The sequence below is a fragment of the Pezoporus occidentalis genome, unplaced genomic scaffold, assembly GCF_034315485.1.
Source record: "Pezoporus occidentalis ecotype Australia unplaced genomic scaffold, CSIRO_AGI_Poc_V1 ctg20, whole genome shotgun sequence".
In the NCBI taxonomy this organism is placed as follows: Eukaryota; Metazoa; Chordata; class Aves; order Psittaciformes; family Psittacidae; genus Pezoporus; species Pezoporus occidentalis.
In genome coordinates, this window is record NW_026913856.1 from 6,813,602 (window position 1) to 6,833,535 (window position 19,934).

General features: G+C 41.1%; 1 protein-coding gene across 1 annotated transcript; it reads right to left on the reverse strand.

Moving 5' to 3' along the window:
• Nucleotides 1-698: 698 nt before the first annotated feature.
• Nucleotides 699-19,425, reverse strand: KCNG4 (potassium voltage-gated channel modifier subfamily G member 4). Its single transcript, XM_062618328.1, has 3 exons — nt 19,088-19,425; nt 17,427-18,226; nt 699-1,484 (listed from the first exon to the last, which is right to left on the reverse strand). The coding sequence occupies exons 2-3, from the start codon at nt 18,174-18,176 to the stop codon at nt 699-701; spliced, it is 1,536 nt and encodes a 511-aa protein (XP_062474312.1). The 5' UTR covers nt 18,177-18,226; nt 19,088-19,425.
• Nucleotides 19,426-19,934: the final 509 nt, after the last annotated feature.

Genomic DNA, 19,934 nt, shown 5'->3' on the forward strand with positions numbered 1-19,934 from the left:
TATGAAAAAAGTTTGGAAACTTTTGCTTTCTAGTATGAAACATTCACAGTTTGCACGCCGCAACTGCACTTCAGGCAAATTCTCTTGCAGACACTATGTATTTCATACAATAACAGTGCAATTTGTTACTAGTAGGTTGATAGTCTGGCTACAGGCAAACTTTGAAAGCTTCCACATACAGTGCTTTTACTTTAAGCTTGTTAGTGGCTTTAGATACAGAATTCATTTTTGTATTGAGGCTTCTTCTGTATGCTTGGTGAAAGAGCATTGTACAAACACCACTGGTGCGTAGCCCTGAAAGAATGCTTTCTAGTGCTTGGCTCAATATGTTAATTGCATGAACATTAGAAGCTCAAAGGCAAATAAAACAGTAAGTGTATTTGTGCCGACAGAAGCTGTTTTGTTTGTTACTCATTCAATATTACGTATTCACCAAGATACATGACTGGCAGAGTTTATTATTAGTTATAGAGAAGAATGAATACTTATTATTGAATAGACTCTGACTTTTGACATTCTCAAAACCTCCAGCTCCATAATGATGTGTTGGAGCTAGATGTGTTGGCTTGAGTACTTCTTATACGTATGCTGGCAGAAAGTAGTGTTGTAACTGGTGGTGTTGCTTTGCTATTGTATTATATTGACATACAGATGTGTACATTTCTGCTCTTATTCTTGGGAATGCTTTACAATCAGGCTTAGTTCCCTTTGTAAATGTATTTAATTGGTGATGCCGGATCCTCTAGGATTAAGCTATCTGTCTCATTGAAGGTGTCACTTTCACCAGAGTGATTGGCATTTTTTACTCTGTTTAACCGAGACTGCATTCGTTCATGTTCCTTTCTCAACTCCGAGTAGGAATGGGAGAAAGTGTGGAATATTGATGTAGCAGGAAAAGACATGATGAGAATTCCACTGAGGATGCTGCTGAGAGCCACCATCTGGCCTGGGACACTTCGTGGTACCATATCCCCATACCCCACAGTGGTCATTGAAATGATGGCCCACCAGTAAGAAGCAGGTATGCTCGTAAATTCGAGCACCTTCCCAGATTCATTCTCAGCGAGATAGACCAAGGGAGAAAACAGAGTGACAGCAACACATAAGAAGAGTAAAAGCAAGCCAAATTCCCGTGTGCACCTCCGAACTGTGAGGCCCAAAGTCTGCAAGCCCAAGGAGTGTCGAGCAAGGTGCATTACATATAAGATCCTCAGGGCTCGTAAAACCCGTAGCACCAAACTAACCTTCTCCAAATATGTATTGCTGCTTGGCCTATTGTCCTCCTCATTTGAGTCATCCTCTGAGAAGATGAGGGAAATGTAATATGGTGAAATAGCCAAGAAGTCAATTATATTTAGGGGTCCTTTGAAGAACTGACATTTGCTCCTTGCCTGAATGAATCGGAGGCAGAACTCGAGGGAAAACCAAGCCACACAGATGGTCTCTATGACGAAGATGTAATAGCACTTCTGGGAACACTCACCCTGACACAAAAACAAAAAGAGAATTAAATAAAAGAACAGTCTGTGAACCAGCATCCAAAAATACTAAGGAAGAAGCAATATGTACTTGTTTGAGTCACTGGTATCAGAAACAGACAAATCCCTAGCAGGTAGTTTTATGATGGTCATTTTTCAGTGTTGTGTGGACAATAATGAGCACATGAAATACCCAAATGAACAGATATATCTACTTGCTTATTTTTTGAAGAATCATAGGGTTGGAAGTGACCTTAAAGCTCAACCAGTTCCAGCCCTGTACCACTGGCACAGACACCTTCCACTAGACCAGGTTGCTCCAAGCCCTGTCCAACCTGGCCTTGAACACTGCCAGGGATGGCAAAAAATTTCCTTCTAATATCTGGCAGGTTAAAGACATTCCCCTTGTCCTGTCCCTACAGACCCTTGTCAAAAGCCCCTCTCCGGGTTTCTTGTTGGCCCCTTTAGGCACTGGAGCTGCTCTAAGGTCTCCCTGGAGCCTTCTCTTCTCCAGGCTGAACCAGCCCAGCTCTCTCAGCCTGGCTTCAGAGCAGAGCTGCTCCAGCCCTCACAACATCTGTGGCCTCCTCTGGACTCACTCCAACAGCTCCATGTCCTTCTTATGTTGTTGCCCCAGAGCGGGATGTAGGATTGCAGGGCTTGTATATCCAGAGTAAGGTAGAGGGAGAGAATCCCATCCCTCAACCTGCTGCTCACGCTCCTTTTGTTGCTGCCCAGGACACAGTTGGCTTTCTGGACTGTCAGCACACACTGCTGGGATGTGTTGAGCTTCTATTCTTATTACGTTGCTTCTTCCAGTCTAAATGAATGAAACTTATCTTTGTATAAAGTCTTGGCATGTAGCTTGTAAGTCCCAAATAAGTCTCACTTCTGCTCTCAAAGGGAAATTGATTTAAACTTGACTGGTTTATAAGCCTGTACAAAAATCAGCTTCTCTTTGAAAGATTAATGTTTGAATGTCTCTGTAGACTTCTGGTGCTGTTTGATGCATGGTGCTTTCACAAATGCTGTGTGCACTGGTGCAGTTAAATGTTGTTCAGAGATACTTATTGAGTCTTTTGGATCTTTGGCTCAGTAGTGCAGTATATAAATTTTGTTTCTTTATGTACATGAAAATGTTTTATTCTAAAGGAAAATAAATATCCACCGAGTAGCTGAAACTTGCATTGAAGTCTCCTCTTCCAGTTTTGAGGCCACACGCTACAGGAAGCATTTCCTTGGTTCTATTACTGAAGGAATTGCTTTAATTGAGCTACCTTGAACTCGCATTCATTGTTTTCCTGAGCTACACTTAAAAAAAGAAAACTTCCTTTGGCCTATTCCAGGGAAATGAGGGGGCAAATGCAAATGAACTTGTAATTATTTGGGGAAACTTTGTCCTTTAGTGATAGGCAGCCACTAGATTGAATCCATCCAAAGAGCAAGTTAAGAGATGCACATATTGATTACAGGGACTGGGGGTTCTGCTTACTGTATTCCAACTGGCAAAGAGTAAACCAGGTCCTGCCACCATTTTTCTCCTTGTAAGAGATAAGAAACAGCAATGAGAGCAGCATCTACTGCTTAGCAGCTGGACACCTCACCCGTAAAGAAACTCATTGTTTTAAATACTGGTGTCACTGTGTTCTTACACACCCTGTCTATCCTACTGATAAACACATCCCTATACCTGTTCAGAGACTTACTTAATATATTCTTAAGAAACCTGGTCTTGTGATTGGACTAATGCTGTTTGGTTTTTTTTTTGTTTTTGAGCATTGTGAGTAAGTTTATTGAAGAATTCCACCGAACAGGTATTTGTAAGATATTTTCAGTGGTATGCAGCTGTTTACATGAAGTTGCTGCATCAATGCAATTATTTGGTACAATTTAAGTGAACTAGAGTCTTTCATGGACTTTGGCTGACTTTGAAGCACGTTTGTGTGCACATTATCAAAACACCGGCATATGAAGTGTATGGGCTCTGAGGTTTGGTCAAGATGAGAAATCTCAGCTATAATTGGGAACCAGAGAAAGGGCTTGACCAGTATTGCAACCCTTTGAAATTCCAGGCCAGATTCAGAATATGGGTTGTCACAGCATGTTCCAGAAAAAAACAAATGTAGGAGGTGGTAATTTCATTTTAGATTTTTGAAAAATAGTATTTGGCAAATAGCTGTTTCTAGCTACAGCTGAGGTACATGAGGGCTTAGCAAGGTTAAAGAGTCTTAAATTCTTGCTGAACAGTGACTTGCATCTCTGAGGTGTTCACAGCTGCAGAAGATCAAGCAGAATTAGTGATTTACACAAAAAGGACATGGAGCCATTGGAGCAAGTCTAAAGGAGGCCACAAGGATGATCAGGGGCTGGAGAACCGCCTGTATGGAGACAGGCTGAGGAAGTTGGGGCTGTTCAGCCTGGAGAAGAGAAGGCTGTGTGGAGACCTCATAGCAGCCTTCCAGTATCTGAAGGGGACCTATAGGGATGCTGGGGAGGGACTCTTCATTAGGGACTGTAGTGACAGGACAAGGGGTAATGGGTTAAAACTTAAACAGGGGAAGTTTAGATTGGATATAAAAAGGAAATTCTTTCCTGTGAGGGTGGTGAGGCACTGGAATGGGTTGCCCAGGGAAGTTGTGAATGCTCCATCCCTGGCAGTGTTCAAGGCCAGGTTAGACAGAGCCATAGGTGAGATGGTTTAGTGTGAGGTGTCCCTGCCCATGGCAGAGTGGTTGGAACTGGATGATCTTAAGGTCCTTGCCAACCCTAACTGTTCTATGATTCTGTGTTGAAGGATGATCCATGCAGAGAAAGGACTTCCTTTTGAGATGGCACAGTGGCCATGTCTTATTCAGGAATCACTGCAGACCCTTGGTTTGTGAAAGGCTTTTTGTATCCTCTATAGAATAAAGTCAGGGCCTCTGTATGTGTTTTTCCTGACTGCCTGTCTGTGGAACTAAGCAATTTAGAGGAGCAGTTCCTCATATAGTGTTATCCATTCTCACAGGAAATGTTGATTAAAAACACCACAGGAAACACATATCCCTACTACTAATTGAACTTGTTACCAATGCTGTTATCCTCTGCATTGCAGAGTGTCTGTTGTGATAGAATTACTGCTATTCTCAGGAGTAACAGGTCTTTTTCTTCAGGCAGTGTTTATGTCATTGGCTACCTGAAGTCCCCCAGGTAAAATGGTAACATATTCCTGACATATATGTTTTCCCTGCCTAGCTCTCAGGATGATTTAGCTCTGTAGCACCATTTGGGGATTTTTCCATTTTCTACACAGTAGACCATTGAGATCATGATTTATCTCTTAGTAAGCATTGCCAAAGGTAGTGAAGCCTTGGCCCTGCTGGAGGATCACGTTATAGCTCCATTTGAAGTCATTGCCATGGTCATGCCTAGAATGCATTGATGTTTGCAGTCTGCTGACTTGGCTTGATGAGATTGCTTTTAATCAGCAGTTGTGTATGCAGTGTTCACTTTCTTTGATTTGTAAATTATTTGTACAGTGCAGACTGGGCTCTGCACAGACCTGCCTGGGGTCACTCTAGTGATGTGGTCTGGGAATTAGTCATTGTTGCTATCAAGGTTGGTTTTGTTTTGTTAATGGACTGAATGTCCAGTACATCTGTTGTTTATTTACCTTTATACATTTTCAGGTGGCATTGCTTTCAGATCATGATGTAAGTTTTGCTATTTCTTCCTTGGAAAATGCAAGAAATAAACTGGTGTCTGCTGTAGGTTTTAACCATCAATATTTCAGGTGTCTTTTGAAATGAGCATGAAATTTCAAGGTATAGCATTGTAAGGACTGCTTGGGAGATTGTTTATTCAATTCTTGCCATCCTCAGTTGCCTCAGGATTCCCCTGAAAAATTACATACACTTCAAGAAAGCAATTTCATGCAGTCAGCTTCCTAAATGCATATCTCATTTTTTCAAAAGAGTGTCCTTCACATCAAACTTTTTAGGAGTGTTACTGTGCATTTTAGTTTTCCTTGGTGCACAGTTGTGGATGTAAAGGACAGTGAGCTCTCCCCTGTTAGCACATTGTCTGTTTTGCCCTATTTCTCTCAGAGGGAATTGATTTATCCATGCAGCATGGTAGTTTTGTATGGAGGTGACTGCTTTAAGCCCTAGAAATAATGCAGCTGATCTACACTTGCAGAAAGGCCATTCACACCATTACATAGTGTAGATGTACCATGACTTATTCAGTCCATATACAACATCTGCCAGAAACTTCGAAGCCTCTTTCTCTGCCTGTCTTTATTTCTCTGTCATCAGTGTCTAGATAAAGAGTGTAAGACCCTCACTCTGTGATATTGAGAACGTGCTCATTGATTTCACAGTGGGAGATAGATTTCATCCAGTGAGCTTGTATGTGAATGTTTTATATATTAGGAATATTTGTATATATTATGGAATATACCTGATGTGGTTTATATATAATACCCCTCTCTAATATCAGTCCCTTTGAAGATTTTTGATCCTTTTGAACATCCTATTCAAAAGCAACATATATTGGAATAAGAGGGGAAAAAGAAGAAATTTTAACTACCAAAGTCAATTTCTATATCTCTCAGTATTTCTGATGATTTTTAGACCTCAGAGTGCTTTATGTTCCCCTAACAACTGTTGTCCGTAGAGCAGGTAGAATAACATGCTGACTTTAAAATACCAGGTTCATGCCAAAATATGGATGCCTGTATGCCAGTGGTAGATTTCAGATTTGCCGTTGTTGCAATTCCCATTAGATGTTAGTTACTTTCAGCAACTTCTCAAATTATAGCCCGAATGCTGTGATCCATGAAAGGTTGTGTTTGTTGGTTTTTTTTTGCATAAATGGCCAATAAATCAATTTCTGTGCCACAACTTCTATATATTTCCTCTTTTTGAACAAAACAATCACATTTGGGAAATTCTAGCAATTGGTGCCTGCCAACACAAAACACAGCAAACAACTCCCTTCCATAACCTCACCATTAACTAGAGCAGAATTCTCAGCTTCTATTTTCAGATCTTTGAGACAAATTTGTCACTGACCAAATTTTTCTCCTGCCTGCATTTTTGCACCCAGAATGTCCTGGTGGAGTGGAGGGAAAGCTCCAAGCCATATGGTGTTGACTGTGAACACGAACGAAAGATGAGGTTTTATTTATCACTGACCACAACATATTTCAAATGGGCTTTTCAACATTTAAAACATTTGACATGTTTTAGTCCACCGTAGCATTAATCAGTACTCAAACTGATTAATCAAACAAATCAGTAATCATTGACTCTCATGGGAGAACAGATATCACAAAAGCTACTGTGAGTGAGTATCTAAGTCTTTATACTCTATTTATCATGCAGATTTACTTTTGAACAATGCAAGAATTTATCAGGATTTATAGAATTTTTCTCTAGGTGAAATCCTACGAAGTGTGATGTAAATGCAATAAAAAACCACATGCCTGGTATTGACCATGTGCCTGAAAAGAGCATTTGGCCCAGCAACAAAGGAAACATTTTGTATGCAAAAAGATACATACTGAGCCTGATGCCTGAAATATTGAGTGATTTCTTAAATTTATAAACAGTCTCAAAGAAGCAAAGAGGCTGTTTGAAACTTCTGTATCACCAGAGATAATGAGCAATTCATGCTTTCTTTTCATTATTGCCTTCTGCTGTATAAGTCCATGGCTTATTTTGTGTGTTCTCTTATGCACTGGAATGTTTATAGAGTTACAGTGAAATTGCTCATTTTCCAATACTTCTATTAACTTCTCTTTAGATATGAAAGAACAGGCTCACAGTAGAATGTAAGAGCAGCAGTACTGAGTCTGCTTAGCCCAATGCCTTCAGTCACAGAGGTGAGTTTACAGAAAGATTTATTTGCTAACTCTGAATTCGAGCTAAATGAACCTGAGATTCATGCCACTCACAAGGTAAATAAGATGAATTTCTGTCCAAGTGCTTTCTTAGTTTAGCAGGAAACATTACTTAAGGTGTAATGACATCTAGGATAATAGCAAAATCAGATCTCAGAGTTATGCTGCAGTAACCTATCTTACAAGAGGTATAAAACTCATCTAGGGAAAATAATATCTTTACATGAGTCAGTAATTGTAGCAATGCCTAGGGAGAATGAATCAGAACTTCCCCCTTGGAATATGTATCTTGTCTATCCACCTTGGTTTTGAGATGCAACTCCCTTTGTTACATTTTCTAGACAAGAAAAACTTATTATGCTATGGATAGCTGGATGAGAACACCAATAAAGTACTCTTGTGCCTTCAGGGTCTGCTCTGTGCTGACCATTTGTGTCCCACTTGGTTGCACTCTGAGACACTTTATAATTAAAATATGCTCTGTAAAATTTGTTCTGAATCATTACCTGATTTGCCAATTAATTTCCTACTGCAAAGATTTAGCCCTATCCTTTTTGCAGGGGGTATTTAGTCCATTGTAAGATGTTTTTCTGTAAATGCTGAAGCAAACACAAACCAGTGTTAATCTGTATTTTACAAATCACACTCTTCAGTGTGCTTCTCTTATAAAACCCTTTGAGGATTCTAAGCATTTGAACCTGAGTCTGCTTGGCCTGTTAGCAGCTGACAGCTGTGTTGCACACTGGTAGAAAAGGTGTTGTGTTTTATCTCTGGTCCCCTCACCATTATAGAATCATAGAATCATAGAATAGTTAGGGTTGGAAAGGACCTTAAGGTCATCTAGTTCCAACCCCCCTGCCATGGGCAGGGACACCTCACACTAAACCATCTCATCCAGAGCCTCATCCAACCTGGTCTTGAACACTGCCAGGGATGGAGCATTCACATCCTCCCTGGGCAACCCATTCCAGTGCCTCACCACCCTAACAGGATCAACTGGAAATACCAGAAGGAAGCATGCAAAGTTTCTCTTAATCTGATAAAAATGGGGGAAAATATCCTGCTGTTCCCATTATAATGAAAGTGCCTATATTCTGCACCTGTAGTGGGACAGGAATTGCATGGGTACCAACTTTCTGCCTTGCTGTGACTGACTCCAGGTGGAAGTTCACCAGCAGCAATCTGAACCTTTTTCCCATGGTGTATAATTTAAGATTTCACACAAACATAGAATCATTGAATGGGTTGGGTTGGAAGGGACTTTAGAGCTCATCCATTTCCAACCCCTGCCACGGGCAGCGACACCTTCAACTAGAGCAGCTTGCTCCAAGCCCCATCCAACACTGCCAGGGATGGGGCAGCCACAGCTTCTCTGGGCACTCTGTGCCAGCGCCTCAGCACCCTCACAGGGGAGAATTTTTCCCAACTCTAAACCTCTACCCCCTTCTAGTTTAAAGCCATTCCCCCTTGTCCTTTCACCATGTGCCCTTGTAAAGGGCAGTCTTTTGATAGGGTGGGTCTGAGGTATAGGGCAATTTCTTGTGATCTCCTTTCTATGCTTGCCAGTTAACGCTGTTCATAATAATGTTAGTGATTTCAAGTGTTGTGGCAAGTAATCTATTTCCTACTTAAACAGTGAAAGTTGCACCAGTGCTTGTAGAACACTGCTGATATGTTCTGCTAGATCAGTATATGGATCCTTTCAGAATCATGTCACCCTTAGTGATTAATATTTTCAAATCTTCAAAGTGGAAAGCAACCTGTACATCAGCAATATGAATATGTTTTGCTTATACAGCATATTTAGGGGAGAGGCAACCAATATTATTTATGAAGCCAATTTGATGTTAAGTCCTTGAACCCAGTTAGAAGTAATGATTGAACCACAGTATGCAAACACTGTTATTCCCAGGGTACATTTGTGGAAACCAGCCGTCTCTTCATCATAAAATGTGTGTGTGATAGACAGAAAGGGTCTGAAACCTCTTCCCAGCTAGATCCACCCTAGATGCAGCAGGGTGGATCTGAGTTTAGATTCTGAGTAAAGGCTGTGTTGGTGTTCAGTTACCCATGCTAAAAAGACTCAAAGCAGGGAAGGAATTAATAAAGTAATATGCTTGACTCTTCTTGATTTGACTCCTTTTGGAGTCTTAGAGGAGAGTTTCCTTAAACATAGGATCTGAATCTGCTCAGCACTCTGCATTTGAAAGGTAAGCTGCCAAGAGCATCACCGTTGACACCAGAAGTGTGCCTGTCTCTTTGGCTCATGCAAGGTCACAGTTCACATCTGCTAAACCTACCCTGGCAGGTCCAGATTTTGTTTGGCACATTCAAGTACAGCCAGTTCCTGCTCCCTCTGATCTACACACTGGTTTACGAATAGAGGCCAGTGTTCTCTGAAGTGGCAGCAGATGGGATGAGCCTGTGTTATGGGGATCGACCTGCCTTCTGCCTGCTTGTGCTACCCAACGCTAAGTAGAGAGGCTTATCTCAGCAAGACTGCTCTTCTTGCAGTCTGGCCTTTTTGCCCACTCAGAGATGAAACATTCAGCCCTCTATGTAGAGGATTTAGGAGCAAAACTGGCAGGAACTTCCCTCTCTAAGCCCAAGGTTGGCATTTCCTGGGCAAGGTACTGTTTTCCAGCCTTTGCGCTTCTCAAGGTTATACGTGTACAGTGCATCCTGGTTTATAGCATCTCATGGGCAGTTCTCTCTGTGGAAAAAAAACATGGGCTAACATAACAGTGAAAAAACAATCTTTGGTTCTTGCTTTTGCCTGCCCACAAATCCAAGGTGGTGGGTTTACAGGGTGAGGCTACAAGTCTAGAGAGTGGGTAGGCAGGAGCAGAGGCAACAGCATATACCTTATTAACTCTGGGCTGTTCTTATCCCAGTCCACAGCAGAAAATGAACAGATGCAGGAGAGAAATCCCTTTTAGCTGTAAAATGATGACTCGGTGAGGAAGTGTTGTGCCAGTCTGTGTACCTGGGGCCGTGGGGTCCGGCTGCAGTGCTGCAGGTAGTGCTGAATCACTGCGACCGCATTGCTGCTGCTGTTTGAAAAATTAAACCATGCTCTGCTGAATGAAGTGGTGTTTAGGGAGAACTTGAAACCCCTGAGTTGTGAATCGCTTCAGTACTTGGATTTATGGTTACAGACTGGTGCAATAAAATCAAAAGGTTTACAGCCTGCTGAGAAAGAGACTGTAACCTGATTTAGAGAACGATGGGCTTGTTAAAGGAGTGCTGCGTATTCTGATCAGAGAACGATCTCCCACTCACTTTGCTTTATGGGAAGGAAGCCTAGACTTATGAATGCTATTACCGTAACTAGTACAAATGAGGAAACTAGCATAATATTGGGGTTATATTGCCGTGGACATTACAAAGAACATAGAAGGAAATTATTATCTGTGTGTCCAACACATAATTATCTCCTCTGAGGCAGAAGTGTAACTGAAATAAAATATTTCAATTAACTTTTAAACTTGGGTCCCTATTCTGCAAACACTGTGAGAATCAATCTGAAGAATCTGAGTTTGATTTAAACCAATAGGTGATCCAACAGTATCCGTGATAGGAGAGGGATGTGAAAGAATTCCCTTCTTGTTTTTCTAGTAAGAAATTGAACAGAGTTCATTTTGTAACTGAAGAGCAATATAGTTGAAATAACAAGGTATTTATCTGGGGCTTAGGAGGATGACCTTCAGTTTCCAGTTTTGCTGCTGATCAGATCTTTTGCTCTGCTACTATTTCTTCTCAGCTTCTTTCCTCATTGCTTTGTAAAGTCTTTCTAGCAGAAAGTACTTGTTGTTGTACCTGTGTAGCACACGGTGTACCATGGGGTCCCAAATATGGTTGAATCTGGTATAAGGGAAAATGGTCATGCTAATAGGAGGTGCTGGTGCTGTGGGAATACACACAGCATATGTAGTGCATAGCCCTGATGCTGCAAAGAAATTAGCAATTAGGTTTGCTTGGAATTAGAATACTGCATTGTGAGTTTGACTGCAGCAGAAGGGAGAAGAGTCCTCAAAGATTCCCATCGCATTCAAGGAGGAATTTCTAAAGCACAAATTTGGGTGGTTAGTTATTTTTAATACTTGTTGCATTATTGCTACAAACTTGGAGGGTGCATTGATTTCAGATAGCGTTTTCCAAAGATAAAGTGCCTCCCTCAGAGGAAATACCCATCTTAAGGAAGGCATTTATTAAGTAATCATCTGTGCTGAGCCCCTTGAGATAAGTCGTGAGGAAAGCGAACAGAGTATTTTTCTATTATAAGCATCACAAAACTGAAAGTGGCAAAAGGGTAAGAACAGCCTGACTCCCAGCAAGGAACATGTGTGCTGCCACACTGAATAACTGTGGATCGACCTCCAGCTGCAGAGCAGCTGGAACAGCTGGGTGTCCCCCCAGGATAGCATGCAAAGCCGGGAGACTTAGTGCTCTTGGGATACAGCCAAAACTGGATGAAGATAAGGCAAACTAATAACATCTAATTGTGCTTCCTGGACATTGGACCACGCACTGGCAGAGCCAGCCTTGAAAGCTGTGCAGAATCCATGTGCTCCAGACTTCCTCAAGAAAATTGTATTCTGTGGCAGTGAGGATAAACTGAGATGCAGATGTTCAGCAGTGCCCACCCCCCACTTGGGGTCATTACTTAAGTCATATTACAAACTTAAGTAATATGAACTTCATCAATGTTGTACATGTTAGATTTAATGCTGAAATATGTAACTCTGTTGGTGGATGCTTGAAAAACAGTCACAGTGTGGAGCTATGAAATCAGAGTCTCAATGGTGCAATTTCAAGGTGAAAGCTTTTGATGATACTGAACAGATATGCAAACCTCAAAAGATCCCATAAGGCAGCAATTTCTGTATATGTCGAAGTCCCAAGCCTGAATATTGTGATTTCTCTTGTTTCATGACTTCTTATGTCATATCTTTCTTCAATTGTTATTAGTTTAGCTAATTCAATCCACACAGCAAGTAAGTTACCTGGACTCTCCTGTGTCTACTGCTACTAGACTGGAATTTCTATGTGCTTTGGTGAAGCATGATTTCCTGCTTTAAAATGCTACAGTACTTTCATGGTTAGAAGAAATCAGAATGGTACTAGATGACTAGATAACTTAGGAGAGTCAAGTGTCTGCAGTAAATGTCCTCATAGGAACTCAGAAAAATGTACTGAGCAGATGCAGTAAAACCAAAGCATATCCAGCTCTGTTTTGTTCCAAGTGATATGTATATACCAGTGTATTTATAGATATGCCTGTACACATACGCCTTTATAGTCTTACACTTTTTAATGAGCATTAGATTTTCTTTCTCTTCACAATAAGACCAACAAATTGTTTTTTCCTTATAAGGTAAAATTACTCCACTTTTAAAGAAGATGAGTTTTTTCAGCAGTTTCCTCTAGTGTGCAAGCTGAATATTCTGGTTCAGTACCAATCAGTGAAAAATATAAGCCAGTGCCTTCAGAATAATGGTGTAAAATGAAAAAATTGAAATGCTTCTATATATATTAGGTGTTGGGTTCTTTTTGCTGTGATCATGTTTTGTGGATTCTCAGTGCAACTAGAGACTAAAACCTTGCGCTTTTAAATGGAATTAGATTTTCATATAATCAGAAGACCCCAGGAATAGGAACTTTAACAAGATGAATGGTCTAGGTTTCAAGATAAGATCATTAGATCTGGCAATACTGGTTGCAGCTTATGTCAGTTATGCCCTTTAGGTTACCTACAATACGTAAAGCAGTTACAGGCTTCTCAAGGTCAGTTAAGAGCAAATACAAAAATGAGTAGTAACAAGATCTGGCCAGCCACTGATCACCAAAAAAGAGAGGAAGAACAGAGAACAGACATTTCCTTCTCTTAAATCACACTTAAACAGCGTGATCTGTTGGGAGACACCTGCACTGGGAGAAGATTTGGTGGTTACCGGTGCTGAGGGGCAGGGAATGGAGCTCTCTGGGGTTTCTTTTCCCCTTTCATCCCCTGGCCTTAGTTTGCTTCCCCGACTGAAAAACGACCTTGCTGTATCCTTTCTGCTGAGTTGTTTCTCCAGAGGATGCCAGTTTTAGGGAGTTACTAAAAGAAATGCCCCTTCCTAAGGAAAATCCCAGGAGTCCTTCAAACCAGTCTCCCTGTCTGAGCTCTTCTGCAGTGGTTTTATTCCATAGTTCTCTGTTTTAATGACGATTTTTTCCACTGGGCTGAGCAGTGACTATTTCAGTTACACCTCTTGGATCCTGACTGTAACTCGTATGTGGGACTGGGACATTCAGGAGGCTTTGATGGGGCTTTTGCCTTGTCTCTGTGGGATGGTCTTAATTCCTTTGAGGGAAATGCCAGTAGATTTTGTTACTTCAGCTTTCTTATCCTATATGCATGGCTTCTGATTCAGATTTGTAGTTCTCTCAAGCTGCCCATTCAGATCAATAATAAAGTTTTTCACCTCCAAATATGCCTTTCTCTTTATATCTGCATACACACATGCCTTGATTGCTGTATCTTGGTGATACTATATTTACTTCCTTACTGAAGACAGTTTGGTCTCCATAAAGAGCAGATGCAAATATCCTGGGTAAGGATGAATTGCCGTTGGGGGATGTGACATTCCAGTTGTTTTATGCCCAAATAACATAATTTGACTAATGTGTCCTCTTTCCTTAGCATCATATATGGTAAATCCTTTTGTATATCTGTTCCATGGTCACACACATAAACTTGCCATCACCAGAGATACACATTTACCACTCTAAAATTTTCCTGAACTTTTGGCTACCTTTGCCCCAGGTCTGTTCGCTCTGGGTTAGGATTCATAGCAGGTGCTGATGTCACATGTAATTACAGGGCTGTTTGCCCACCTGTCTGTGTTTTTCTTTCATATCTCTAATGAGGAGGTTCCTAAATGTCATTTGACGTATTCTAGAGCATGTGCACGGTACCGATTATAATAACTCGGTCTTTATGTTACTTTCAGCTGTATTCCTGTCTTTAAGCTATCCCTCCCCTCCCTTGTCTGCTGCCCATGGAGGTGGCTCCTTCCCTCCCCTCTGGTTGCTAGGGTGATTGGGCTTCCCTGATGCGGATGCTCTTGCCTTGGCTTGTTGCCATCCCTCTGTCTCCCGGAGACTGGAGTTCTCCCTTTCCCTCGGATGGTGACTCCTGTTTGCTCTTCCGCCTGCCCAGGCAGCTATTCACCCTTCTAAGCAGACCTGGTTTAGCAACTGCTAAAAGAACAAGTGATTTCCTGTGCCTGCAGGGTGGGATCAGCCGAGCCTCTGAGTGAAGTGGAAGTCACCTTGTATTATTTTTCCTTTGTTTTTCTGTCTCTGATCCTCCTCCTTGAGCTGCCCTCCAGACAGTTCTCACTCTTAATGTGGCTGTGATGATGAGGAAAAGGACCCTAGAGTGGTGCATTTGCAGCAGAGGTAAAGCCTTTTTTAATTTGTATTTCAGAATGAATAAATTCAATTTTCATGTTAGTGACATTGGAAAACAGACCCTTGCAGTGCTTGTAAGCACATTTACTATAGAGGTTTTGCCAAGGTTTAACTCAAAAATGGCTAAACCTCAGGATAAGCGCATCTTTCACACATGTCTGAATTCAGGTGTGGAATTACAGGTTGTTCAGAAACTTTGTTGAAGGAATTTGGCTGTTTTCTCTTGCTGAGCAAACAGATAATGTGAGATCTTTATGTTCAGCCTCAAAAGCCAGAATTTCAGGTTCTGCATGCCTGTCCCAGGTTGCTGGCAAATGTGGCCCCATCTTAGAATCACTTTCAGAGTTGTCCAGTGACCGATTCTGAGTTACAAATCAATGTAGAATTGCAGTTTGGCTGGGTATGACTCAGCCACAAACAAGCAGTTGTGGGTTTAGTCAATTAAGTTCCCTGAGTTTTTTTGCCCAGTTCTAGCTAAAATGCTCTTTTGTGACACCAATAAGAAAATTTTAGGTGTTGCTAAGAATTTAGGGATGGAAATTTAGACTTTTTTTCATCCGTAGGGATGGAAAAATTACTACTTAGCAGTTCATATTTCCTGCTTTTCCACAAAGCATGGGTGTTTTGTCTTGTATATTCCCCTATGTTTTCTCTGGCATAATTTGAAATTATTCAAATGCTAGGACTTTTACTGCTTTGTTTTATGCTTTTGGGGCACAGTGATAAAGTGCATTAGGCTGGTGCTGCAAGTGTAAATGAAGTAATGCTTCCAAGTATTTGGATAAATGTGGTTCTTTGCTCAAGTTCATCCTTCATCCTCTCCTTCGCACTTTAAACATTCCATCTTTTGAGCTTGCTTTTTAAAGTCGTAAGATCTATATGCAAAACTGGAAGTGTTAATATCTGTGTGTTGTAGGAAGTCCGGGAACAGCAGCTAAACTGTAGCTACGAGATATACAACCCTCAACATGCTTCCCTTTCTAACATATAGCTATTTTTAAAACACACAACATATTACATTTAGCTAAGCACTGAAACATTATGTGCTTGTTCTCTTACATGAAAAGTATTTATAAAAGCTTTATGTGCAGTGGCTGGAAAGTGAAGATAAAATGCATTGGGCTACTTCCATTAACAAAGTTAGTAGGAAGCACTTGGTAGAGCAGAGTTTGTAATGTTTTTACATCTAGCTGTAAGAAGGATGTTCTATGTTTAAAGCACTTCCTTGGAAGAAGCACTGGAACAGTGTTACAGTTTTTCCTGCCAAAAGTAATAGCTGTGGAAGTCTGCAACAGCACCAGACTTGTTACTGAAAGGTAATAGTCTTCCCATGCAAATGTAAGTTAATATTCAAGGGTTTAAATGGGACAGGGAATGATCTTAAATTTCAGCCTTCTGTGCAGTCCTTAGTTCCATTCAAAGACACCAAATATTATAACTTATCTTCACCATGACTGTGCTGCTTTGATTTAATGCTGGAACAATAAAATATACACAAGTTTTTGTATTGTGCATGCCATGTTGGGCTATAAATATAAAAATGACTTTATCCATCGATATATGATACTCTGAGGAGTATCTTGTCTTACAGCAGTGGTTGGGACAGAGAGTTTATTTGACCTGGATTTTCTCAGCACTTTTGGAAGGGCAGTTTTCAAATGAAGTTCAGGATTCATTAAAGAGATTAGTCAAGGTTATTTGATGAATTTGAACATTACTACACCTGAAATAAGTTTGGATTTTTACTTCCTCTGTTTTATTATTAAAATAACAAATACTTAAGATGCTGAAAAAATCACAGCAGGTTATAGAGAATTCTTCATGTATGATACAGGCTTGATTGGTTTGCCCTGAATTAGTGTGGATGACTTACTTGAAAATGTTTGAAATGCAGTTTGCAGTTCAGGTAGTATTTGGCATTACTCTCACAATATGTACCTATATATGTGAGCAAATACAGAATTCTATTAGCACAGAATTATGATTTTTGGAGGGACAGCTTTTAGGTACCAGTAACTGCAAAAATGCTTAATCTGTCTCTCGTCCTTTAATCTTTATGCAGCTATTAAAATGTAACATTATAACACTATAAAAATCAATGAATATTTATTCTTCTTTAAAGATTTGACTGCTTTGTCATAAGGGAAGATACCCAGCTCTTTTGAAAGTTGTCAGAGGAAAATATTTCTTCAGCTGATGTGCCCAAAGAGAGATTGCTTTTAATTAGAAAGTAAAGTATGTTGAAGAGAAAACTCCACAATGTCAGTCTGAGAGTCTAAGTGCTAATGAGTTAATATAAGCTACCCCTGCAACAACTTCTTAAGAAAAATCAGTGCTGTACCAGGGAGCTGCAATAAGTAGTCTGTCCAAAAGTTAGTGACATACTTTGTTCACATTATTCTTAATTGAATATAATTTTAAAGATGATAGAACTCATTTAAACCATTGTTGCATTTTCCATTATAGACCATGTCATTGCTAGCAACAGTTTTGAACCTCATCGTTTCTGATTTTCTGTATCTTTTTTTAATGATGTATGCCTACCAAGGCAGACAAATTTCTTTTAATTCTGTAGTTAGACCAGGTAAAAAGGACTTACTTACCCTGTCTTCTTCAGCTCTTAAATCTGGCATTGTGCTAACACAAAGGCTTACAGCTGTGGTGGCCACAAACAGAATGGAGAGACAAGCAAAGACTTTCCCTGGGAGTCCTGACTGGGGGTTTTCTACCATATCTCTGAGTCTGTTCATAAACTGTCCAAATTTGGTTTTCTCATCCAAGACACATGTAGCTTCTTTGCTCTTCCGAAGTTCCTCTTCTTTGCGTACCTCGGCCAACTCCTGCAGTTTTTGAAATAGTTTTCGAAAGCAGCAGTTCTCCAGGTTGGATTCCTCAATCCCCCAGTATCTCAGCTCCTCCTGGAAAGACAAGGCACACATGTCTCTTAAAAGCATCAGCTTCCCTGCTGCTAGAAAGCTGACGATCATCCCGAAAGCATTGGGGTTCCTGTCAAAGAAGAACTCATGAGTGTCTTCATCGTAATCGTCACACAGCTGGATTATTTCTTCATAGCTGCTGCAAAACTTAAGTTTGCTCAGTCTGGTCAGGGGAAATTCATCTAAAGTGCTCCAAGGTAGCAGGTATTTGATGCCTCCAACATTTATCATAATCTCTGTCTTCAGATCGACTGCAGAGACATGTTCAGGGTGGTAAATCCTCCTGGCTCTTTGGTAATGGACCCCTTTGACAGGAGGGGTTTCAACGGAGACAGGGAAGAAGTGGCTCAAGGAATTACAAGAAGTGTAGCTAATGTTACTATAGTCTTGATCACTGCCTTTGGAGAGAATAGGCATGTCTAAGAGTTCTCACTGGGACATCCGAAACGGCATCAGAGCAGGGTTATCTGTCAGCCAAAAGACATAAGAAGGAGAAGAAAACAGCAGAGGTTATTGCAAGAGAAAACGTGTTCCAGGCTAAATCACAAAATTAACGAGTGCCTGTTTAGTAAGTGAAAGTCACCTCTGTGCTCCTTCCTAAATCTGCAGCCTGTGAATGAAATGTGCTTTGCAGCCTCATTGGTTGTCTGGCAACACACAGGCACGGAGGAGAGCTAAAGCCTCGTTCAGAGTTATCGCAAAGGACTGGATTCCTGTGACTCTAGATGAGATCAGGTCGGTTTCTTTTCCGAGCAGATCTCGGTCAGTGTTAGATCAATGTGTTTTCCAGGGGTTGTCGCTTTGCTTTCTTATTCCTATGAACCCTTAAATACACGCTAACTCAACTAAGCTGCTTAACAGTTATTAGAGCGGTCAATTATCTGTTATCAGCTGGATACAAAGTTCCTAATTGCTTTGACTTGAATGCTCAGATTGCAATTCTTCTTCCTTTCACTGCACGCCTGTTTTGCCTGCCTCTCGGGGGTATTGCGAGGATTAGCTAGTAGATGTTTTTAATATGCCTTAAGAGGTAAAGTGCTGTATAAATCATGACTATTCCTTTCAACCTGGTCTCGTGTCACCACAAATGGCTGAGAAGATCTAAGGAACGTTTGCCCACCCCAGAGAAAACTTTATTACACAGACAGAAAGCAATGTACTTCATCAGTCAAAAGGGAAAAGCAATTGAAAGATGCCTCCCCTTTCACTTCTCCCTTTCAGGAGCAAATCTCTGCTTTTGTTCATAATCCCTGAAGATTCAAAGGCATTTATTACCCCCAAATCAGTGAACTGCAAAAACTGCAAGGAAACTTCCCAAAGTTACTCACCACCGTGCCCTGGGCTGCTGCCTGGTACCTATCTTCCCCGCAGGTGAAGTCCACATGCCACAAGCTGACCAGCAGAAAGACCTGGGGATGCTTTACAGTACAGATTGCATGAAAAATCACTATAGCACTGTGGAGATCGCAGCCTCTTTCCTCTTTCTCTTCTTCCTGCAAGGGAAAAATATTTGTATGAGTTCATGTACCATATGTTGTACTGATAGATCCTTTGCAGAAGAGACCGTGTCTGAAGTGGCAGCTCCTCTTCTGGACTCCTGGAGTGCCCTGGTGAAATATGCTGAGTGAGAGCTGGTGGATCCTGCCCTCTCCCTGTCTATCCTCTGTTTCCCTTGGGACTGTCAATGTGGTCCTGAAAGAGGAGGGGAGAGGGAAGGGGGAAGGGCTTAGAAATAATCTCTCCAGCATCCCTCCGTCTATTCAGCAGGCAGCAGGCAGCAACTGGGTAAGTACATGGAGTACAAGGACAGTCTCCGACTAATCAGTTTTAATGATAAGGAAATTCTGGCAAACGTACTTAATGAGAAATTTCAGTATCTTTTAACTCCTTCCATTGTAGTCATTCCAGAGTTGCTTGCTTTGGAGACACCAATCAAATTCCTTAGGAGCAGGTTCCATGTCTTGTGTCCCTCCTGAAACTGGCATTTGCTCTTAAATAACCCTAGACTGAGTGGATAGTTTGTTGGGTCTAGGGATGCTGGGCCTCTGCATTCCTTTGGCTATTAGGGAAGTGGTTTCCTCCCGTGAAAGAAAGGGTCTCTGGCTTGCAAAGAAGAGGTGCTAAGTGCTCTTTTTCCAGATCTGCAGTGCTTTTCCAATAGCCAAGAACTGTCAT

Bases quoted from the DNA above. Each gene is read 5' to 3' on its own strand.
- KCNG4 (XM_062618328.1), bottom strand. From the start codon at position 18,176: ATGCCTATTCTCTCCAAAGGCAGTGATCAAGACTATAGTAACATTAGC. The intron at 1,485-17,426 runs GTAAGTAAGTCC...TTTTTGTGTCAG, and splicing joins TAAGAGCTGAAGAAGACAGG to GGTGAGTGTTCCCAGAAGTG.